Source organism: Oncorhynchus kisutch, linkage group LG12 (genome assembly GCF_002021735.2).
Source record: "Oncorhynchus kisutch isolate 150728-3 linkage group LG12, Okis_V2, whole genome shotgun sequence".
Taxonomy (NCBI): domain Eukaryota; kingdom Metazoa; phylum Chordata; class Actinopteri; order Salmoniformes; family Salmonidae; genus Oncorhynchus; species Oncorhynchus kisutch.
In genome coordinates, this window is record NC_034185.2 from 38484010 (window position 1) to 38508397 (window position 24388).

General features: G+C 42.2%; 2 protein-coding genes across 3 annotated transcripts; one reads left to right on the forward strand and one right to left on the reverse strand.

The window, feature by feature from the left end:
• The first annotated feature begins 34 nt into the window (after nucleotides 1-34).
• Nucleotides 35-15915, forward strand: trmt6 (tRNA methyltransferase 6 non-catalytic subunit). Its single transcript, XM_020496910.2, has 12 exons — nucleotides 35-365; nucleotides 734-864; nucleotides 975-1084; nucleotides 1653-1744; nucleotides 1854-1937; nucleotides 2129-2253; nucleotides 13184-13354; nucleotides 13471-13643; nucleotides 13781-13866; nucleotides 14412-14514; nucleotides 14995-15081; nucleotides 15188-15915. Exons 1-12 carry the CDS (start codon nucleotides 259-261, stop codon nucleotides 15347-15349), a joined length of 1431 nt encoding a protein of 476 aa, XP_020352499.1. The 5' UTR covers nucleotides 35-258; the 3' UTR covers nucleotides 15350-15915.
• Nucleotides 15744-22568, reverse strand: LOC109900973 (cilia- and flagella-associated protein 251). Of its 2 annotated transcripts, none has more exons than XM_020496912.2 (7): nucleotides 22312-22568; nucleotides 21456-21502; nucleotides 21251-21344; nucleotides 19292-20168; nucleotides 17784-17925; nucleotides 17422-17520; nucleotides 15744-16181 (listed from the first exon to the last, which is right to left on the reverse strand). In XM_020496912.2, the coding sequence occupies exons 1-7, from the start codon at nucleotides 22358-22360 to the stop codon at nucleotides 16098-16100; spliced, it is 1392 nt and encodes a 463-aa protein (XP_020352501.1). In that variant the 5' UTR covers nucleotides 22361-22568; the 3' UTR covers nucleotides 15744-16097. The 2 variants fall into 2 exon arrangements, with proteins under 2 accessions (XP_020352501.1, XP_020352503.1); XM_020496914.2 differs by having other exon boundaries at nucleotides 15754-16181; nucleotides 19322-20168.
• Between the last annotated feature and the right edge of the window lie 1820 nt (nucleotides 22569-24388).

Genomic DNA, 24388 nt, shown 5'->3' on the forward strand with positions numbered 1-24388 from the left:
CTTCTCTACCATTGGAGGATACGCTCTACGAACATCAATGAGCCAATCAGAGTCGAGTACGATGAGCGATTGATACAGCGTCGACTAATTGTCCTGAATGCTAAGGAAATGCAGGCTAGCACGTGGGTAAATTCAGTAGGCGATCTCTCCCAAAAATACTTGATTTCAGTACATTACTATTCTCTTTGGTGATTTAAAACTCACATTCTAGTGGGTGAAAAATCGACTTTACTACTAAGCTAGCTATCAAGCTTTCTAATGGCGGACAATGGCGATAATGACTCCCAGCACAGAGTGAATGAGGGTGACTACGTAGTACTGAAACGGGGAGACATCTACAAAGCTGTGCAGATTCAAAAGAAAAAGTGAGTCCTCACACAACTTTGCACATGCACAATCGCATTATCTGTTGATTTGCGTTCGCTAACAATGCTTCACAGTCAAGTCGAACCTTTTGCCTGTACTAGTGTTACTAGTTTGCAAGCTATGTCTGGTGGATTAGCATTGTCCAATTGTCATCATTGCTTGCTAGCTAGGAGTAGGATACTCCGCCACGTAACTTTAACGTAGCATTTTTACATTTATAGAAGAGAATGTCATGTTGCCAGCTTCAAGCTGGATGACATATTGGCAGTACTCCAGTTGTGTAGTCAGTATAGTGTATCACAGTGGACTCACTGTGTTGTCAATGTGCGTTTTGAGATTATCTGACATGTCTTCTTCCCAACCCCAGGAAAACAGTATTTGAAAAGCAGTGGTTCTTCCTGGACAATGCAGTGGGGGAGTTGTATGGGACCACCTTTGAAGTTGTGACTGGTGGGATACTGCAGCCACGGAAACCTAAATGCGTCGAGAGCTCTGCAGGTAGCTACATGCCGACAACGACAATCTCCATTATTCTCGCATTCCAGTAGGGATTCAGTTGTCCAGGCACCGAGTTGATGTCTGTGTCTTGTTTTTGTGCGCCTCTTTAGATGCCAAGGAAGCAGGAATGGACAACAGGAACATTCTGGATGATGGGAAATCACAGAAACTCACCAGAGACGATATTGAGACCCTCAAAGAGCAGGGTCTGAAGGGACAGGTACCTCTGGATATATGTGGATTAGTTGTCACTAGCCGGAAGTGGAGATACTGGACTGACGTGGTTACACGTAGTCTGCGGTTGTGAGGCTGGACTCTAAAATGACATTGGTAGAGAAATTAACATTAAATTATCTGGCAACAGCTCTGGTGGACATTCCGGCAGTCATCATGCCAATTGCACGCTCCCTCAACTTTAGACATCCGTGGCATTGTGTTGTAACAAAACTGCACATTTTAGAATGGACTTTTGCCCCCAGCACAAGGTGCACCTGTGTAATGATCATGCTGTTTATTCAGCTTCATATTATGCCACACCTGTCAGGTAGATGGATTATGGCAACGGAGACATGCTCACGAACGGGGATGTAAACAAATTTGTGCACAAAATTTGAGAGAAATAAGCATTTTGTGCATATGGACAATTTCTGTGATCTTTTATTTCAGCTCATGAAACATGGGACCAACGCTTTACATGTTGCGTTTATGTTTGTGTTCAGTATGCGTTGGAAGTCATGGTGAAAGATTTGTTTATGTTGAGGATGCTCCTCTGACTTCACTTTCCATAGGAAATAGTCCAGCAGCTGATAGAGAACAGTACAACATTCAGGGACAAGACTGAGTTTGCACAGGAGAAATACATCAAGAAAAAAAAGAAAAAGTGAGTCAGTGGAATATATAGATATATATATACACGCACACACTCCAGGACCGGGGTTAGTGATGAATGAAATAGGCTTTCTGAATGTCTTGTGTTCTGTTCCCTCCAGGTATGAGAACAGTGTGATGGTTCTAAGGCCCTCCTGTCGTGTCCTGGCTATGATGTACCACGGCAGAGAACCAGGGAAGATATGGTGAGTGTAGCCACCATGCCAGCTAAGTCATACCGAGGCCTATTTGTAGGTCCTGATGTTTTTTCCTGGCTAGGTCAAGTGGTCAGGAAAACCTCTGGGCCCAAATTCAGTTTTTATTAAGAGAAGTTCCTCTCTGTATTGTATGTGGTTGTTGTAGTAACCAAGACTGTGTCTCTGCCTCCCTCCACCAGCCACCTGCGGTATGACACCCTTGCCCAGATGTTGACTCTGGGGAATATCCATGCAGGCAGTAAGGTGCTGGTGTTTGAGACCTGTGCTGGACTGGTGCTGGGGGCTGTCATGGAGAGGATGGGAGGTAACTGGACTATAGAAATGTCTGGAAGTATCATGGCTAGACCTGGCATGACCTGCATTTAAAATGGCACCCTATTCCCTATATAGTGTAGTAAGTTTGAACAGAGCCTCAAAAGTCGTGCACTATGGAGGGAATAGGGTGCCATATCGGACTCGCACATGATGGCTTAATTCTGCATGGTTTATGAATTGTGTTTGCTCTGTTGCAAGCCGGTCTATTCCATGTCTATGTTTACCATGCTCTGACTGCCATGTCAGCAGTCAACGTTTTATGTTCAATATTTCAATTGGAAGGTCCTGTAACGAATAGACATTTTTTCATTACATTTTAGTCATTTAGCAGATGCTCTTATCCAGTGCAACTTACAGTTAGTGCATTTACCTTAAGATAGCTAGGTGGGTCTAGAGCTGCTGCGGTGACCGTATGCCACACCGGCAGTCATGAGTCACGACCACAGTAAAATGCACTCTGGACCAATGTTCAGTCTAAGCTGCGTGTGTGCACACAGTAGCCCCGAGACTGCTTCGCTGCTCCCCAGGACTGCTTTATAGAGCGAGGAGAGAAGCACGAGATTGAACTTCACTTAACTAACAGGGAAAACTTTCTAGAGTTAACACTATCAACGTTTCCCTTTCCTGTGGCAATGGTGATCTAATCAACGCAATATTAGCCACTTCCAATGCAACAGAACGAAACAAACAATGCAAGAGATTTTGTTGTAGGCAGAATGCATCAGAGTAGGATTCTACACAGACAGTTGCGACAACCAATCAGAGCTGCAGTAGGCCTATATGCAAATAGACCATTGCCATATATGGATCTGCCATTTACTTTGAACTGGACTGTGTTGATATCTGTGGTCGTGAGTAGGGTTGTGGTGGTCATGAAAGATTGTTAGCCGGTGATTGCCAAGCAAAAAGCTGTCGGTCTCACAGTAATTGACCGTCAATTAACATAAACACATTTAGCATCTCCTGGCTTCCACACACCGCCTACAAGCCATTTTTAAAGGTCTAATAAATCCATGTAATATAGCCTACACCTTCACAATAAATCCATTATTTATTTAAAATAAAAAAGCGTGATATTAAGAAAATGTAGTCTTATTTCAGAATAACAGAATAGCATACTCTGAGTTGTCCTTATGTTATGTCTGATGTGTCTATACCAAATAGCTGTGGGCTACAGTAGTTCATTTAGCAGGCAAGATTTGCTTATAATTCCGTGGCCTTATTTTGTAGTATGAAGAATACAATTGAACAAAGCTGAATAAAATATATTTTCTCCAAACAATTCGAGGGAGTGCGCACATGAGGCTATTCTGCGTTGAGCGGTTAACAAAGAAATAAGTACTCCTATATGCTTAATGTGGAGTTATTAAACAAACTTTTTATTTGTGCTACAAACGTTGGGCTGTATGTTTTGATATTTAATACATTCTAAGGCTGCATGATGAGACTTTAATGATGATTTGAAAAAAGTTGCTTGAAAGGCATGAGCTCTGCTTTTTTTGCGCAGGCTGTACACACTTCATCAGTCTCTCATTCACAATTTGACAAGCACTTTATAATTCCTCAAATTTCACGGCGGCATACCCTTTGTGGCCGTAATGCACCCTAAACAAATCCATGCCTTTTGCGGCCCGGAGTGCTGCGTTGTGCCTTTCTCCGTGAGTCTGCTGCGCAATCCGTAGCGTCTCACTCTCGTGGCTGTCGGTCACGTGATCGGGTCTTTCTCACCAGGATACAAGTGAAGACAGACACATTGGGGACGTAACTGCGTGCGTCCTTGTCCAATTCCGAGGTACATATTGAAGATATTGGAAGAACTCTCCACATTTACTTTTCGTTAGGCCTACTCATCTTGTTGGCTAATGGACAGCAAAAGCACTAGCCTATGTCAATCTACTGTCCCCCATAGTATGACGTATTCTGTGCGAGAAATAAATATTCCATACATAGTCTGGGACAGTTGTGGGATGCGATAGATCCCAAATTAATACAACCACAAGCATCAAAACAACTTTTTAATGCAATGTGGCTGACGCAACAGATCAGAACGTTTAGCTTAAAATGTTGATAAACTATTAGGCTATTTCTTCACATTATAAGTGAAGCAATGAGCACATGGTAGGGAGGCCATAAGCACTGACTGTTCCATTAGTGGAAAACACCATTATCAAAAGTGACCACAAATACGATTATGCATGTAATGCTTTTATTATAAAGGCTCATTTTTATGGTGAAAACAATCTTCCCCAAACTTGAAACTCACTCGCTGCTTATGTATCCCAGTTAGACTCTAAACCCCCTGTAAAGCGGATTAATGTGCTTCATTTTAAGAAGTTATTTGGCCACTTTAGTTGTGATACAAACCTTATTAAAACATATAAGCCTATGGGCTAGGCTACATAAGGTGTGCGACTATGATTTGAAGAAGTCGACAAAAAAAGGCATTGTTTCTTATTATTCACAAGTGATAATAATATAATTTTATTGTTTTAAAAAATATATATTTTCCTTAACTGCATTGTTGGTTAATGGCTTGTAAGTAAGCATGTCACTGTAAAGTCTACTACACCTGTTGTATTCGGCGCATGTGACAAATATGATGATTTGGTATAATTCACAAGTGATAGGCTAATATTGTCACCCATCAGACTATTCTTGATTTAATCTAGCCTTTTACATACCAAGTAATATGTATGACATTTGTTTTGATTTAGAATGGACCATTATCATGCACCTGTATCAAAACATAAATGCACTTAAATTGCAAATGGAGGACGCTTTTTCCCGTTGGTTATTTTCATGCCTGCCAGGTAGGCTATACTCATGTTGTAAATATAAGCAGTGTGCTTAATATTAGGAAAGTTGAGAAATAAATATAGTAGGTCTAGCCTATAGAAAGCTGATGGGATGCTCATCTTTTTATTAGCAGCCATCACTCTGTTTTCTTCCGCAATTGCGTAGCCTATAGAAATGTTGTGCAACATGAGCTCCTGGGCTCTCATTAAGTGTTTGATTAGATTTTTCCAAACATTTGCATTGATGTCAGAGCGATTAGTGCTGAGTACCAGGCAGTTAGCAAGTTTGGTAGGCTACTAATGACCAGCAGCATCATCGGAGCTTGGAGAAGCCGTGACTAAACGGTCATTTGGAATTTGACTGTCTTCATGACTCGTGACCGCCGGTAGATGCGCATGTGTTGAGATCAAAGCGAGAGCTGCTTGTAGCCACGTGTGCACGTTTTGTTCACATCCTTTGCTAGTTAGTGATTTATTAGCCCAGTTATAGATCATTTGTAGGCAGCAATAGGGGAGTGATTGCTTCCTTCAAGAGCACAACATGTGTACATTTCTAGACATATTTGAAAAAGCAAGTCAGGTAAAGAGCCTTTTTTTTTGTCTTAAAGGGGCAGTGTTGTATTTTGAAAGTGGATTGAATACGCTAAGTGGCCAATAGGGAGAGGGTAGCATTTGTCTGATTCTCTGTATTAATGGCATGGGAATAATAATGCATTTAAAAAAATAAATAAAAAACGGTTTGAGTTTACTGCATATTACACACAGCAGAAAAACATCAAACAAAACGGATTTCAGATGTCTTTGGTACATAATTGGTCTAGCCTATACTCCGAAATTAAATTAATGATAGTAATTGCCTTTAAGTGTGGACTGTATTACCCACGATTCTGGGAGGGAAAGTATCGCCCTAGGCGATGCTGTTGGTTCATTGATTTTGCAGGGCGGCTTACAGTTGTCCTACAATTATAGAGAATTTGTATTTGGTTATGAATGGCCTAGTAAAAGTGAATTTTGTGTATTTTCATAATTAATAGGCTGACACATTACCTTTTAGCTATTACAGAATATCTCACCACTGTGCTTTTCCATATCATCTCCTTCATTCCCTTCTCGTGCATGCAGAGCAGTGGAGGCTGCTGAGGGGAGAACGGCTCATAATAATGTCCAGAACGGAGCAAATGGAATGGCACCAAACACCTAGAAACCATGTGTTTGATGCATTTGATCCCATTCTACTGATTCCACTCCAGCCATTACCACAAGCCCATTCTCCCCAATTAAGGTGCTACCAAACTCCTGTGGCACAGATGGCCTGTCAACATTTTAATGAAATATGTTTTGTTTTGAAAACAAAATTGATGTTGATGTTCCCGAACAGATGTAACTTGTTTTCCCAAATTAAGCACTGGGTATCTGCAAATTATATTGGGCGGAATATAATTTGTCGCACAGCGAGAATATGTTCCTCAAACAGTGGTTGATGTGTGGAGTAAAATACAGTGTCGTGAAAAAGTATTTGCCCCCTTTCTGATAACATTCAGTTTTTTAAATAGAGATGATCAGATCTTTAACCTTGCTGCATGACCCAGCTGCGCTTCAGCTCACAGATGGATGGCCTGTCATTGTCCTGTAGAATTCTCTGACACAGAGCAGAATTTATGGTTCCTCCTTTTAAGGCAAGTCGTCCAGGTCCTGAGGCAGCAAAGCATCCTCAAACAATCACACTACCACCACCATGCTTGACCATTGGTTTGAGGTTCTTACTATGAAATGCAGTGTTTGGTTTTCGCCGGGCATAATGGGACCCATGTCATCCAAAAAGTTGACTCAATTATGACAAAAGCACCTGGAAGCACCTGGAGGATGATCAAGAATCTTGAAAGAATGTTCTATGGACAGATGAGTCAAAAGTATAACTTGGACGACATGGGTCCCATTTATAGTCTTATCGTGCAGCCCAGATCTTTGGATTTCTACGTTATTCTAAGGTTTGTGTCATTCACAACTTAAGTTGCCAAATAACTCTTAAGTCTAGCATATAGGACTTGTTTCAAGTGATCACTTTTACGCTCAACATATCCACTTATCCATATCCACATATGCGCACTCGATCCGGATTGGGGAAAAATATTGGTTCTATTTTTTTTCACCTAAGTTTAATTATATTCTTCTTACTATAAAATAATTGCACAGGACTTATAAGCATAGTTTGTCTTCAAAATGCAGAAGCCTACAGTCTATGGCACGGCACTGTGACATCACATACAATAGGCCAATTACATTCTGTTCTTCTGAAATACATTTTCCTCGTCATAACCTTTCTTTAGATCTGCCTAAAATAAATCATGTATTTATTGTGGTATTTTCCAAAGGCGCGCATCAGCAGCTTGTATTCATTGAGGCATGGAAATGCTAAATGTGCGTGTGTTAATTAACGGTAAATTACCGTGAGACAGGCAGTCTTTTGCATGACAATAACCAGCGGACAAAATTTCATGACTGCCACAGCCCTACGTGGCGTATTCAGACCCCTTGACTTTTTCCACATTTTCTTACGTTACAGCCTTATTATAAAATGGATAAATAATATAATCTGCATAATTAACACACTACCCCATAATGACAAAGCGAAAACAGTTTTTGTTTTGCAAATGTATAAAAAATAAACATACCTTATTTACATAAGTATTCAGACCCTTTGCTATGATACTCAATTTAGCGCAGGTGCATCCTGTTTCCATTGATCATCTTTGAAATGTCTACAGCTTGATGGGAGTCCACCTGTGGTACATTTATTTGTTTAGGAAAGGCACACACCTGTCTATATAAGGTCCCACAGTTAACAGTGCATGTCATGGGAAAAAAACAAGCCATGAGGTCAAAGGAATTGTCCGTAGAGCTCCGAGACAGGATTGTGTCGAGGCACCGATCTGGGGAAGGGTACCAAAACATGTCTGCAGCATTGAAGGGCTCCAAGAACACAGTGACCTCCATCATTCTTAAATGGAAGAAGTTTGGAACCACCAAGCCTCTTCCTAGAGCTGGCTGCCCTATGGTCACTGATAGAGCTCCAGAGTTCTTCTATGGAGATGGTTGTCTTTCTGGAAGGTTCTCCCATCTCTGCAGCACTCCACCAATCAGGCTTTTATGGTAGAGTGGCCAGACAAGCCACTCAGTAAAAGGCACATGACAGCCCACTTGGAGTTTGCCAAACGGCACCTAAATGGCTCAGACCATGAGAAACAAGATTCTCTGGTCTGATGAAACCAAGATTGAACACTTTGGCCTGAATGCCAAGCGTCACTTCTGGAGAAAACCTAGAACCACCCCTACGGTGAAGCATGGTGGTGGCAGCATCATGCTGTGGGGATGTTTTTCAGGGACTGAGAGACTATTTAGGATCAAGGGGGGGAAATGAACGGAGAAAAGTACAGAGCGATCCTTGATGAAAGCCTGCTCAGGACCTCCGACTGGGGCAAAGGTTCACCTTCCACCAGGACAATGACCTTAAGCACACATCCAAGACAACCCAGGTGTGTCCTTGAGTGGCCCAGCCAGAGCCCGGACTTGAACCCAATCGAACATCTCTGCAGCAAAGCTCCCCATCCAACCTGACAGAGTTTGAGAAGATCTGCAGAGAAGAAAGGGAGATACTCCCCAAATGCAGGTGTGCCAAGCTTGGAGCGTCATACCTGTCATGACTCTCCTGGTCGAGTATCCAGCCCTCAGATCAGCTTGGCAAATGGCTGACAGATAGCCAGACCCCATCTCTCCCACAGGAGAGGACTGGACTGCTGGGCTGGTTTTGACACCTTAACACTCATAAATTAGGGAGGAGGGTAATTTATCTTCTGCTCTCTAGTATTACCAAAGCAATGCCTTTGTCCCCTCAAGACTTTTGCCGCAAAAAAACAATAACACCCAAAAAGTGAATCTTGGAACAATATTTCTGTGATAGGCATGTTAGGAATGGTCAGTGTGGATCTAAATAATAGTAATGTCATATTGTTTATTTTGTGATGTCATTAACTGTATAACGAAAATACTGTAACTTAGGAAGGAAACCCCCTTTGACGGTTAAGTTTCCATCCAATTTGATGTTAATACAATATGAAGATGGGAGTGTAATTTTGGTTTTCTAACGAGATCATAATTTTAACTAAGCTACGCTCCAAATGAGGTCAGAGGAGTGTTTCAGTGTGGTGGAACTGCCCTTTCTGACCAGAGTGCTTAAAAGAACTCGCTAAGAATGAACATATTCAGACCAGCAGACGGACAGCGTGAGCTCAACGTTACGAATGGTTGAAACTCTGAGACTCAACACGAGGTGAGAAGATAACCTCCACTACGAGACCAGAAACATTCAGTCTGCAGCTGTGCCTGTGAAAGTGGTCCCAGAACTTTGACTAAAGACACGAGGTGGGAAGGAAGAAATCCCATCTCAGACAATCACTGGCGCATCTGAGTAGGTATTCTACTTGAACACTCCACTACCAGAGAAGCTCTACAACTAAGAAGGACATGGTGACCTCAGGTGGACAAGCCGAAGCCTTACACCGATGCATGAACTATAACTACCCTGTCCACATAGAAGGGTTGATTGGTTCAACAGAGATAGATGACAAAGACATCTACGTGTTAATATATACATTGCATTTCTTATCGCATGGGCGCTGGTTAGGGTATTAAGTATTCTGATTACTGTGAGCGTAGTTTCCAAATGTATGTACGATAAGTTTGACTCTTTTTGTCTCTCCCTCTTTTTATCTACCCCTCCTTCTCCGTATGTGTAACAAGCCATCACATTGTGTCAGTCCACTAGGGACTTTTGTCTCATGTAAGTGTGTGTGTGTGTGTGTATTCTGTTATTATTATTTAGTTAGTTAATAAATTATCTAAATACATTTGTGTTGTACTGAATGATCAGAAAAGGCTGGGGTTCTTGCGGATTCAAGAGGTCTGCGACGTTCAGAATGAGACTATGTATGAGGTAATGATTAATAAATGACTGTTATTGATATATCTTATACCATTTCCCAAATTAAACTCAAGATAACTCGTTAAATAACTTCTCCCGTGGTGCCCCAAATTCCTTATGAGTTAATTGCTACATGAATAATTTAATCAGGTAACAATTAAACAGTTTGAGTCGATAACAGTCATCACATTAATGAAAGTCCCGACATACCCAAGAATACTTGAGTCTGTAGTTGCTGCCAAAGGTCCTTCAACAAAGTACTGAGTAGTGTCTGAATACATAAGTAAATGTGATATTTCAGTTTTATTTTTCATTTAGCAAAAATTCTAAAAACCTGTTTTGCTTTGTCATTATGGGGTATTGTGTGTAGATTGAGGTGGGGGACACGATTTAATCCATTTTAGAATAAGGCTGTAACGTAACAAAATGTTGAAAAAGTCAAGGAGTCTGAATATTTTCCGAATGCACTGTATCATCGTCATAGTAAACATTTTGCCTCAAAATAGCTATCAGCAAAGTCCGCTAATAAGGGGGAGGATTAAAGTGCGGGTGTTAGTTTACGAAAGCCATTTTTTTTGTTAGGGTGTGGAGTGGCGCGAGGGGGGACGGGGGGCGCTGTGGGATTATTTAAGATACTCTTTGAAGAGATAGGGTTTTAGATGTTTTCGGAAGATGGGCAGGGACTCTGCTGTCCTAGCTTCAGAGGGAAGCTGGTTCCACCATTGCTGCACAATACAGTCCTATTTGACTAAGATCACAATATGGTGTCAAAAGTGCTTCAACCTGATCAAATATAACACAGGAGAGATTATTTCACAGAAAACAATCATGTTCCTTGTAGAGAACGAGATATCGATATATCGGGCTGATGTTGTCCTTTTCTTGTGTATCAGCCCTTCTTCTGCGAGTCTACATATCAAAACTGCTGCTATGCCAGCTGCCACTAAACGCATGAGCCACGAGCACTGCACATTACTGAGGAATGTTTTGCTGGGAAAATTAGCAGCAGGTATGAATTGACACAGTGACCAAAATCAAACTCCTGTTGCAGATATTAGTTTAATTAATTCACTAATAAGCCTTGTCAATGTGCCTAGACATGGATGCAATAAGAAAGCTTACTAGCTAAGCAGATAGCTATGTGACCTTTTAGGAAAGATTACGTCTCTGTGGTGTTGGCTAGCTAGCTATATTAGCTGGTTAGATAAACATGATGTTAAGATATCAGATAGCTAGCTACGTTGGCTAATAGCTCCTAACGTTAGTTAGTTGGTTACCATTTTGATTGTGCACCAAGTGAAATGAGCGATGGAGGGAGATGTGATAGGGAGCCGGAGTTAAGGCGTCTGGCGTTTTTTTTTTCAGCTGTTCGGGCACAAAAAAAATGTCTGTAGCAAGCCGAAGTCTACGCCAATTTGTCTGTGAACGGTTAACAGTAGGGATTCTGCAATAAAGTCTTCGAAGTCATTCAATGAGAGACGATTCATTTTCATGCACATTTTTTCATTGAGAAATACTGCACTGTAAAATTGCGTGACTAAAATGAATGACAGATTTCTGGAGTTAATTTAGATGAATTGTGACTATTTTGAGGAAGTGTATACTGGCTACGGCATCGCAAAATAGGCACAGAACTATTGGCGCATTTTCCTCAATTTTCAAGCGAAAGTCTTTAAAGGGAGTATGCAAGCACACTCGTTTGGTTTGGCTACCCGACTTGTACGTAGGCGCCAGCCGGACTGAAGCATGCTGACACCTTTACAGCCTCGCTCTATTCAGGCGTAGCAGTAGGATCAAGTCTCAACCCGCTTATTTCTTGACGGATAGCTAAACTACCCAAGTGGACCAAAGCGCAGCGTGATCTGGGTTCCACATCTTTTTATTACTATGTGAAACTCACAGCAAAACAAAAACGTTTCTCAAACGAAACGTGAAGCTAACAATAGTGCTAACAGGCAACTATCCATAGTCAAGATCCCACAAAACACACAGGAGAAATGTCTGCCTAAATATGATCCCCAATCAGAGACAACAATAAACAGCTGCCTCTGATTGGGAACCATACCAGGTCAACATAGAAATATAAATCACCTAGATCACCCACCCTAGTCACACCCCGACCTAAGCTCTCTATGGTCAGGGCTTGACAATATGATGTCCTTCCATACAGGCGTGATATGCTGGAGTGATGCTTATATGCAAATGTTGTTGATCCATAGGCTAATATGGAAGGCAAACTGATTGTTTGTCATCGGTAGCACCATAGACTCCACTGATAAACCAAAACAAGCTCAATAACTCAATGTATGCACACACTACTATTGAATATGCATTCACCTGTATTGTGGATAGGCCTAGGCTACATCTTGATATACCCAGTTTAGGGTTACCATTGAAATAAAATGATTAACATTATTGTTATGTAGTTAGATTGGTAAAAACACAGTCAGATGTATTGTTTTGATTTTAAAATGTATGCAAGGATCATCAACTCTATTCAGCTGCAAGCCGATTTTGTCTTGAGAGGATGGTCGGGGACCGGAACATAATTATAAATCATTTGTCAACTGCAAATTGACCACAAGAAGCCCGAACAGATACGTTTGGCTAAAACATAATCATTTCAAACCTTGCTCACATTTGGATGCGATCATGTGTCTCTATGTTATGTGTGGGAATACTTCTTTAAGATTTCTTCAATTAAAATCACTTGGAACTGATTTACTGGAGTTTTTACAGCCTTAATAAATAATTTTAAAATAATAATAATAATGTTGTTTTTGCTCAGAACCCAAATAAAACCATCCGCAGGCTGCTGTGGATACTCACACCACCATGAACAGAAGCGTGTTCAGAGTGAGCTGAGTGCAGGGAGCAAGTGACGGACAGAAAGGAGCAGCTAATGATTTCAGGCAGGGCCTTAAATTTGACAGATACAATCGAGGTAGGGTGGGGCCTGAACGTCGCGGGCATGGGTAGGAAAGGTCGTGCTCTACAGATGTTGTAGAGCATGAACCTGCAGGAGCGAGTCACTGCTTTGACGTTAGCAGAGAACGACAGGATGTTGTCCAGGGTCACGCCAAGGTTCTTTGCCCTGGGAGGGTGACACTTCCATCTTCATATTCTGTCTCCTCTCTCTCATCCAGGCTATGGGTCAGTGGTGCAGATGTACCCAGGAGGAGGTCCTGTGAGGGCAGGGATGGAGAGCTTTGGGTTCCCCTCCCGCTTCCACGACACGCTCCATGAGTTCCCCATCTGTCACGTCAACGCACTGCTGGCGGGGGCACTGGACACAGAGGCCAAAGACATAGACGCAGGTGTGCGTTTGTGTTTATACTAGGAATGTAATAATTTAATCGACCAACAAATGCTATACTATCTTATCTATTGAATTGATCCAGGTTTTTTTGTTTTGTTTTTTTCACAACTGCAGATTCCAGACAGGCCAATGGGGACAAGTCCAACCTGACCCAGACTGACTCAGAGAAGGCAGAAAGCAAGGAGTGCAGCCCAGACACAAAGGACCAATGCATGGAGACTAGTACCAGTACAGACCCTGCCGCGGACAAGGAGAGAGAGGAGAGGGAGAAACTTAGAGAGATCAGAGTATGACAGCACATAGTAAAGCAGCAAATGGTGTCTGTTGTTTGTCACACCTGTTCGTGCTTGCGTGTTCCAAAGATTTGTTCAACTTAGTCCGATCAATGGCGCGCAAATTGAACAGCAACTGTGTTGTGTTTTAGGGCCAGGAGAAGAAGGTGAAGATGGAGGAGAAGAGGAAGAAACTAGCTGCTGCTGCTGCCGTGCTGGAAGGGAGGAACGCTGACGGGTCAGCCCTGTTCTCTCATCTCTCTCACCCCCTTCCACCATCTTTCTGTTTTAATAACACTTGGCGACAGTGAACTCTAGACTTGTTTATGAAACCATTAATAAGAGGTAATAAACATGAGCACTAATAACCAGTATAACAGCTCTGTGACACTAAGATTACACCCCCTTGACACGTGAGTTAAATAATCCGTGTAAATAATCACAGTGACAGTTTCTGCTCTGCCGGGATGGTGGTGTTTTCTTGCACAGAAACACGGCCAAAAAAGGGGATCGCTCAGTGGTTATCTTGCTCAGAAGGGAGAGAGGTGTGACACGTCTAGTTAAAGACGATTGATGTCTGGGCTTTCAGCACACGTCATCTCATCCTGTGTTTATTCATTTGGTTTGTCGGTGAGGCGAGGGCTTTCATCTGTCAAGTTTTGCCAGCTCAGTTTTCACCGGGAGGGAGGATAGAAAGAAGAAAACATGTTCATGGTGTTCGAACAGGGCCCCACACTGGTAGTAAAATATGTGTTTAATACCTCTGTTTGTTCTCCTCCTCAGGTTGGTGATTGCCAGTCGGTTCCACCCCTGTCCAGTTCTTCTGGGCCTTATCAAGTTCCTCGCCCCCTCCAGACCCTTTGTAGTGTACTCTCAATACAAAGAGGTGTGATTTGGAGTGTTCTCTAGTATGCTTCCTAGTAGTACTGATGACGATACCAGTATTGCAATATTTTTCCCATGGCAAAAAATGAAAACACGAAGCAGACCAAACTCTTTGCTCCTATAAAAACCTGCTTTGTGTTTTGTTTTCTTGTCACGATATTAAAGAGTATTGCGATACGTGTATCGAACCGGGCATACTTTCTAGTGTGTGTTGTGTTCTTAATAATGTAGCGTATTTAATCATCTTCTTACACTACAACCAAAACTTTGTGTACTACAGACCCTTCATAGTTTGTTGCCAGTAGACCCTAGTGTACTGCCATTATACATTTATTGTCTTTCTGCAGTGGGAAATCTCCTATCAAAACCACTGATAAAACAGTCTGTAATCTAGTCTGGAGTTTGGAAATATCACCCCTGTCATGTTCACTCTGTTATGGCCTTCGTTGCTCCTCTGTTATTAAATCTCTCTCTCCCACAGCCTCTGATAGAGTGCTATACAAAGCTCAGGGAACAAGGCGGAGCAGTCAGCCTGCGACTCACCGATTCCTGGATCAGACATTACCAGGTATAATCATTTTCAAACTGAACTGTATCTCTGTGGAAGCATCCATGTTTGTAGTACCAGCACTAGCTTTTACCTCTGACCTCACTTCCTGTGTTTGTGTGTGTAGGTGTTGCCTAACAGGACGCACCCCGTGCTGCTGATGAGTGGGGGCGGGGGCTACCTCCTCTCAGGGACGACCGTTGCTGCGGATACGCCGAAGATGGGCCCAACTAGAGGAGAGGAGCCACCCCCAAAGCGACTGAAACTCACAGAGACCACAGAGGGATAACACTTCAAACGTATTGCGGTCACCCATTTGTTGTGAAATTTATATCATTGATGACATCATTTAACTGTACTTGTGGGATAGGACTGAAATCTCTCACTTATCTTAAGATCAGTTATATAATAATTTGGCTGCTATTGAGCCCTGGAGCTGCTCTCCAAAGCTCTTATCTCCCAAATGCAGCATTTCGTTATCATGACATTTTTTTTGAAGAATGCGCCGTGGTGCAATAAAGAAGCCATTTGTTTTCGCAGACTCATCCCGTAACGCATCTGTGTGTATGAATTTCAATAAAATGCAGTGCTCTAAAGATACTATTACTGTTGATAGGCCCTGTGTTCATGAGGTATTAAAGTTCTTTGTATAATTGTTTCGAAGAAGGAAAAATACTGAGATGTTAGGCTTGGTCCCGGGATAATATATTTTATTAAATGCAGACTGAAGATACAAACAAACCATTCAAAAGTTTGAAGAAAACGGCTATATATAGAGAAATCTGTGACAAATAAGCAAAGCATCTGTTTCATCTTTGATATTATCTAATTGAAACTAAACGGTCTCCATGCTGATTATTTTGTACCTGAATTTTTTTATTTAACCATTATTTACGTTGATGTTATAGCAGAATTTGTGGCAAGTCTCTTAGATTTGTTTTTTTTGTTCTCCCACCTCTTCATCTCTTTAATGTTTTCTTAAACAAGGTTAGCACACTGAGCTCGTAGTTTAGCATCCCTGTCGGCCTGTCCACTATCTATTTGCTCCTGTTTTCATGCATCTTCTCAGCAATTTTCTGTAGCTCCATGTCCATAGCTGCTAGGTTTTGCAGCTCCTTCTCCTGAAAACACACACACACACACACCGTGTTATTATTGCTTAATTTACATCGCTTCATTTAGGCTACTATCCTAGGTAGAAAGAACACTGATAAAATTATGAAACCTCTAAAACGACATTTATTGTGTACATTGATCCCTTCTGGAACAGGGCAAGCCCTTCAATAAAAAGAAACATATTAAAAGGCCATATTTCACACCATGTAACCGCAGCTCCTGAAATCGGACTCCTCTTAATTAGCCACTACTTTCCCTGGATCTTAATACGGTCAATGGTGTGGATATTCCCACTGCAGTGTAGAGGACGCTAATGCAGTGTAGTCTGAAAACTGTCAGGATGAAAAAGAATGGCCAATAGTCATCCATTCTCTCCCCTCCCCCATTGTATTCCATCGCAGGCGGTAAAATGGCCCGGGCCGCACCACTATCAGCTCTAATAGGGGTGGTTTGGTACGGTGGGTCGTGAGGGCGCCCTTAGGAGAGGGGGTGTACTGTAATTACAGAGGTTTTGGTGCAATCGCTGCTGCAGCAATAAAAACCGCGGGAGATAGAGGAAAAAGAGATGCGCTTTTCTCTGCAGCTAGAAGCACAGTCTCAAAGCCTGTGATTTAATTGCTTGCAGATGGCTTCCACAGTGCAGAGGACACCATTTCTTTCAGGGACACACATCTCTTATTTAGCCTACTTCTGATTCTTTTGAAGCCTATGGGTGCCAAACAACAAGGAGTTGCAGAGGAATATATTAATAACATTAAGCTGCTTAGTGAGCCACAACCACTATGTAGGAGGACATGCTCTGAGTCAAAGGGGGGCTTTCTCTTCATGTGTTTGTACCTACACTCATTCACACACAGGCTTTTCCCTTCTAGAATATCAAGGCTCATTTTGAGATGAAGCCTCAACCTGAGCCAGGTCTCCTAGAGATAAGCATATGGTTTCTGTTATCCAGCAGAGAGGGCAGTCTCTTCTCACAGCAGACTACAGAGGGCAACATCCAATATTGGGCATTCATAATTTTCGTGGCTTGCCATGTGTTTTCTCACTTCAATAAAAACTGGATTTTGGTGTCTGTGTATAACAGCATAAAACATCCAAAACCTGATCATTCATTTCAGTTATCTTTCAAGCGATCTTATCTAAGAAGTTCAATATGATGCTTATGATAAAGCCTAGTAATTCCCCATAAAGATGAATGTTCTGTGTCATGTCATGTTACGTAAAGGTATTGTGTGACGATGTTACCTCCTCTGAGGTTAGAGGTATGCTCTTCTGCCTCTCTTCCACTGGCTCTGATTGGCTGGCCAGTTGGTGCCTCTTCAGCAGCTTTGCCAGTTCCTCCATCTTAGCCAATCAAATCACATCAAATCAAACTTTATTGCAGTAAAACATCTCTGTACGATAAACAAGCAAAATAGAAACAGTGGAAGGAAATACAAGAAATTAGTGTCTAGAAACACTAATGTCTAGAAACACTAATTGAAAATAAGAATTTGTTCTTAACTGACTTGCCTGGTTAAATAAAGGTAAAATAAATAAATCAACACAATCATACCGTAGGCCAGTCTAACAAGATATCTATGTTATCATAGGTGGTACATAGAAACCTTATGTGATGGTGTGAGTGGCTCTATGCCTCTCTTCCACCAGGCAGGGTGGTAGTATCCTCTGTACGCCCAGGGAGAACGTTTCTCATATATCTCCCCCAGGAGACGACTCTCCACCTCACTCCTCTTCTCCGCCAGGTACCTGTCACACAAACACCAGCAGAACATACACTCAGGGTCCTTTCCCAGACACAGATTAAGCCTAGTTCTGGACTAAAAAGCATGTCTTTGGCTGTGTCTAATATGACTAGAGCCACATAGACATAGTGGCATTTGAGACATAAGCTACGTTTCCATCCAATTGAAGGCAGGTTTAATGTAAGTATTCTAAAATCTGCATAAAAACAATATGCTAACTTTCCCACCAGAGAATGTCCATCAAATTGACTTGCTGCAGATACAAGGCTGTGGGTGATGATATAGTTCACATCAAAAAAAAATTTGCAGGTAAATTACCATTGATTGCATTTTCAACTCCATTGATGGTTTTCTCAGCAATTTTTTTTGCATTATATAGCAAGTGTGCCAACTCTGTTAGTTGCAAATGCGCTCTAGCCCAGGGTTTCCTAAACTGGGTTTCACCACCCTGTAAAGTTATTTCTTCTGCATGCTTTCCGGACGAGTGGTGTTGGGAGGATCACACAACATGCGGTGTCAATTTTACTTTGAAATGATGATTGTATCAACATTTGAGAATGAATGAATGCGTTCCCATCTACATTTCTCGCATAATACATTTTGTAGTTGCACATGCTGTCTTTTTGTAACATTTTTATGGGTGAAGATTTCTACCAGGCCGCCCGCAGACCGGCAACATTTAGTTTTTGTTTTAAAAAATACTGTAAAATCATCAGGAATTCATAAAAAAAAAAAATTGTTCCCAACTTTTCCCTCCAATTAAAAAAAAGCACATGCAATCGTGTCTCAATGTCATCAAGGTATGATATTATTGTTATTTTCAAATACAATACATTTTTTGGGGTTAGTTGTGGTCAATTTACAGCAGGGACTATCAACTGTATTCAGCGGATGGTTGGGTGGCTGGAACATAATTACAAATCATTTGTACACTGCAAATAAACTGATCACAAGAAACCCCAGATATAATGTTTGACTAAAACTTAATCATTTCAAACCTTGCTTACATTTGTATACAATCGCGTGTCTCTCGATTATGAGTGGGAATACTTGGGAACAGATTTCCTAAATTAAAATCACATGGAGCTGATTTCCTGGTGTTTTTACAGTCTTTTATGTCCAACAATGAATTGTTATTATCATTTTTCTTTCTTTTCTTTTTTTGGATGCTCTGAAAACATGGTGGGCTAAATGGCTCACAAGCTGCCATTTGGGGAACCCTGATTTAATTATTATAATTATGTACCTGTGCCCCCCCCCCCCCCCCCAATCCGGCTGAGTCTAGTTGACTACCCCTCATACACTCCTGAAAAACAGTTTCTGTAAGAGAAAAATATGAATAGACAGTTGAATACATCAGAGCCTCTTGCCTCTCTCTCTCCTCCTCGGCATCTCCGTACCTCTTCTCCTCCTGTTCGTCAGAATCACTCCTTCGTTCCTCTTCTTCCTCCCCTGAGGAATCCCCACTGCGTTGGTGACGCTTGTTGTGATGGTACCTGTTTGTTGGTTTCCAGATTCTCTTCTCTCTATCCTCCTCTTCTTCGGACTCATCTGATCTCTTTTCCTCTGATTCCTCCTCTGATGAGTCAGCACCTCGTTTGTGGTGTTTCTTGTGGTGATATCTGTGTGGGGGTTTCCGCATTCTTTTCTCTCTTTCCTCTTCCTCCTCTCTCTTTTCCTTCTCATCTTTCAGATCCCAGGACTCCTGACTGCACTTTTCACTTTTGTCATCTCGTTTGTGTAATTTCTTTGGGGTGTACCGATAGGTAGGCCTATATCTCTTCTCCTTCTCTTCGCCCAGGCTCCAGGACTCTTGGCTGCGTTCCTCTTCTGGCTCTTCTCTCTCCTCCTCTAAACCGTCTTCGTCTCGTTTGTGGTGTGTCTTTGGGGTGTACCGATAGGTAGGCCTATATCTCTTCTCCTTCTCATCACCCAGGCTCCAGGATTCCTGACTACGTTCTTCGTCAGGCTCTTCTCTCTTTTCCTCAGACACCTCTTTATGATGATACCTGTGCATTGGTTTCCAAATCCTCTTCTCCTTCTCATCGTTGAGGTCCCATGACTCCTGGCTGCGCTCTTCGTCCTCCGGTGTCTCTCTCTTCTCCTCCACAGACTTCAGGCGGGCCTCGATGTCCTTCACATCAGCCCCTGGAACCTCAAGCTCAGGTTCATGACCTTTGACCTCCTCTTTATGGGTCAGCACCTCCTCATCACTTTTCTTCTCCGGAAGAGCAGCATGTTGGGCACCTGTAGAGGAGGTGGAGGGAGAAGGGACATTCAAAGGGCATTCAATATCCACACTATCTACTACTCTGTCATTGTCTCATGTTGTCCAATTCAAGCCCCGCTCCGCAAGTTCCCCGTCAATCAAAACATAGTCCCTTCGAGAGCTTGGAACTATAAGGTTGTATCTACATTTTTGTTCAAATTTAGCTATTGACATAGCCTTGTTCTGTTCAATGTTCTCTACCTCTAAATACACCAATTCATGTTGTTAAGTTCAAAATCATACCATATAAAAATTGCTGACATTATTCAAACCAATAAGGGTTCGGCACTTTGAAGACATTTATCTCAGAATCATATTTTTTTACAGATTGAACCTTATAGTCCCAAACTCTCGCTTTGATTAGTTCATTTTGGTGACCATTGCAAAATGGCACTCAACAGTATATGGAGAAAGCTCAGCATCTGTCTCCCATAGTGTCATATTTATATTCAGCTAAGTATAATTTCCATAAATACAGAAGCCAATCTAGGTTGCTCTATTCATATCTCCTCAGCTGGTTGCCAGGTTGCAGCTCTATATTTCTGGTCTCTGTGGTAGCAGAAGCCCCACCGAGTCCCTATGACCTACAGTAAGAACTCTGTATAACATTACTGTCTGCATCAGCAACAAACGGTGCCACCCTCCAGAAGGGACAGAAGTTCATTTCTGCAGTTGCTGCGTACAAAATGCCACAGTCGATTGCAGTTACTGCACGTTGTTTACTGCCGTTTTAAAACTGCAACAAACCAAATTGGAAGGGAATTTCCATTGACATTGCAGAGCGAGACAGGCGAAAGGAATTTCTTGGTAGCGTCCCGCATCAGGGTAGACAAACAAGATTCATTAACCCCAGTCTTGTAAACAAGCACTGACAATTGCTTTCACAACTGGGGAAGCCACACTGTACACTAATGAAACGTGCCTTAGATTCGTCTCTACAATAGAAGAGCAATTTCCTCCTACAGTGCTGGTTAAGATTTTTTTTGTTCCCATTATGATGCCATGTTTTTCTATGTACTGCTTTTGAAATACAACAACTGATGATGTAAAGACTACTTGCCTGCTTTGAGAATGTCTTTGCATTCCTGATCCAGAGGGTGAGAGTCAGGTTTGGTCAGTACCTTGGACAGGACCTCAACCAAGCACCGTGTTACCTTAAACAAAGTAACAAGCAACCTGTCACAAATCTCTCATTAAAGCATAGATTGTCATTTCCATTGTATAAAAATACAATGTTATCCAGAGACTAAAAACATGTTTCGTACCACATCTTCTCTCTGTCGTTCTTTTCCAACGGGAAGTAATAGATTTTCTGTAGATTCGTAAGAAGATCGGTCAGAATGTGGTTCTGTGTTGAAAACAACTTACTTCTCCTAAACAATCGAGTAAGAGGCTCCAATTTGTTTTGCAAAATGAACGTGTGATATACACTGAGTATACAAAACATTAAGAACACCTGCTCTTTTCATGACAGTCTGACCAGGTGAATCCAGGTGAAAGCTACGATCACTTATTGATGTCACTTCATTGTAGATGAAGGGGAGGAGACAGGTTAGAGAAGGATTTTTAAGCCTTGAGACAATTGAGACATGGATTGTGTATATGTGCCATTCAGAGGGTGAATGGGCAAGACGAATGATTTAAGTGCGAACAGAGTATGGTAGTAGGTGCCAAGCGCACTGGTTTGTGTCAAGAACTGCAACGCTGCTGGGTTTTTCACATTCAACAGTTTCCCGTGTGACTCAAAAATGGTCCACCACCCAAAGGACATCCAGACAACTTGACACAACTGTGGGAAGCATTAGAGTCAACATGGGCCAGCATCCCTGTGGAACACTTTCAACACCTTTTAGAGTCCATGCTCCTACGAATTTAGACTTTTCTGAGTGCAAAAATAAGGGGGGGGGGTGAAGGTGTTCCTCATGTTTGGTATACTTAGTGTAGATGAGAAATTATAACAACTTCACTCAAGATAAACAGTCAAGTAGAGAAAATCAGCCATACAAGGCAAAAAAGAGGCATGCAACACTTGCTCACGCAGAGGCACTCTCCATGGTGCTGGAACACAGCTACTATACTACATGCACCATTGAAAACAAACCAAATTCACCCATAGCTTACCTGCGAAGAAAGACGCAACCAAAGCAAAAACAAGGACAAGTTTCATCATGGAAGAATTAGATTATCTCCCCGTAGAAATGACATTAAAAAAAAGAGCTGATAACTTGAAGCAAAAACTCTAAAGACAGCACTGCCAAGCCAGCTCCCCCAGCTCCCGTTCTCCCTCTGTGCGTATTGGAACGGATGTGTGGGTTCTTCTGCGGTATGCTTCTTGTCTGAGAAGTAGGGGGAGGCACACCATATATCAGGTCTGAACTGGAAGAGGCGTAGGAGGGATGTAGACGACACCTGCGTCATTATTAGATCAGATCCTAATCAGTATGTGTTCTGTGTCCATCCAAATGAATATCACATGAGACAATAGCCTACAGCAAGATGTCAACAGTCTTTTGTACACATTTGTTTGGGGAACGCAACAACCGGCACCAGAGTTCCAAGCTGTGTCAGTGTGTTTACATCAGACGAGTTGTCAGTAACAGAGAAATGGGGGCAAAACAAGAAGTTTCATTTCGATAGATCAAAGTTCAGTTCAGGGATGAAAGAAACGATGTCATCTCTCCAGAACCCTTCATCTAATATATATTTCTCCTTTGAGTCCCCCAGTTACAGCTGTTTTCGTCAGTCTCTGAGAACAGCTATGCAACACTTTTATGATCTCTCTTTAGCTCGGGGAATGTTAAATTATTTTAACATAGCCATCGCAGCCCCACCCCTCTCCCCACCACTCTGTGTGTGTGTGTGTGTTTGTGTGTGGAGGCTGGAGCCAAGTAAAATATATGTACTGTATATAGCCAACCATCTGTGAATAATGGACAGCTGTAGGCTGTCAGAACATGCCATTGAAGAAAACAAAGGGAAATTCCATAAGAGACAATAGTACAGTACAGATTCGGATTCTGAGCTGTCTGGCAGGAGATCGAGTGGGGGTTTGTAGTGACACTGTTTTGCTGGATATCTGATGATCATCTCTTGTTTTTTCGATAGCTGAAGCCTCCTTTTTAAAACATACTAAATGTTCTGCCAAGTCTGAATCTATAAGGCACATGTGGTACCCTGCTTGCCTTGTAACCTGTCTGTTTCGCCTTAGTAAACCTCTGGAGGTTCCCACAAGGGAATCGTAAAAGCTCAGATGTTATGAATTATAAAATTATAAAGGCATTCTCCCCAAAGGCTGTGTGTGCGTGTGTGTGCGTGTGTACGTACATCCGTTCCGTGTGTGTGTGTGTGTGTGTGCATGTGCTCCCAGTGCTCAAGCCCTCATTACTATTTAATAGACCCATAAAGAGTGGAGGCTGTGGAGGGGGATTGGGACAGGATCCCCAAAGCATTCAGACAGGTACTGTGAGCAAGCTTCTAAACCGCCACTGTGTACGGCAACCAACGTTGTCCTTTCATCCCAATTGACATGCAGGAACTAAAAGCAACAGGCTGGAGCTTTTGATCGTTGTGCCGACGACTCCCCGACTCAAGAGGGATCGAGAGACTTTAATCATGGACCAGGCAGCGGCAACAATGGAGGCGCCTTCGTAGTGACGTTGTCTGGTTTCAAAAGGGGTCAAAAAGTTTGTTGATTTGGGAGATCTCCGATTTAATGAGCCATTCGCAGTTTCACTCTTCCCGGCCGTGTGTACTTAGACTTGCATGGCTTAATCTTTGAGGCAAGCATATGCTACTGGCAGGATTAACCAGGTAGCCACTCACAAAATAGAGGTTGTACCCGGGCACACTAAGCGAAGAACGCACTTGGAGTTGTAATGGATATGAAATATTCTCTCCATCTCAATTTGGGGTTGTTTTTCGTTGCCTCTTGGCTTCTCATTGTGATAATAATTCATGTCTGCCCTTCGGCTCCCTCGGAAAACATACAGCTACTGTACAAGCATCTCCATTTACCTGGAAGTAACCATAGAGGCACCACATTGTGTGCCTGCAAGGGGGTGAAACTTTGATTAGTACTCGAATGTTTACTTAGAGAACCTACCATGAATCCCTCTTTAAAACTAGGATCTCTTCTCAGATACAGTTGAACTGACAGTTGCTAGACAGCGATGTGGGGGAGGAGACAGAGTAGGGACGA

What these genes read in the sequence shown, in the direction of transcription:
- trmt6 (XM_020496910.2), top strand. Translation starts at nt 259, where the DNA reads ATGGCGGACAATGGCGATAATGACTCCCAGCACAGAGTGAATGAGGGT. An exon ending in AGAGAACCAGGGAAGATATG is followed by an intron (nt 1,938 to 2,128) that starts GTGAGTGTAGCC and finishes TCCCTCCACCAG; the next exon opens with CCACCTGCGGTATGACACCC. An exon ending in GGCCAAAGACATAGACGCAG is followed by an intron (nt 13,355 to 13,470) that starts GTGTGCGTTTGT and finishes TCACAACTGCAG; the next exon opens with ATTCCAGACAGGCCAATGGG.
- LOC109900973 (XM_020496912.2), bottom strand. Translation starts at nt 22,360, where the DNA reads ATGATGAAACTTGTCCTTGTTTTTGCTTTGGTTGCGTCTTTCTTCGCA. An exon ending in GGTTGCGTCTTTCTTCGCAG is followed by an intron (nt 21,503 to 22,311) that starts GTAAGCTATGGG and finishes ACGAATCTACAG; the next exon opens with AAAATCTATTACTTCCCGTT. An exon ending in CAAAGACATTCTCAAAGCAG is followed by an intron (nt 20,169 to 21,250) that starts GCAAGTAGTCTT and finishes CCTCCTCTACAG; the next exon opens with GTGCCCAACATGCTGCTCTT.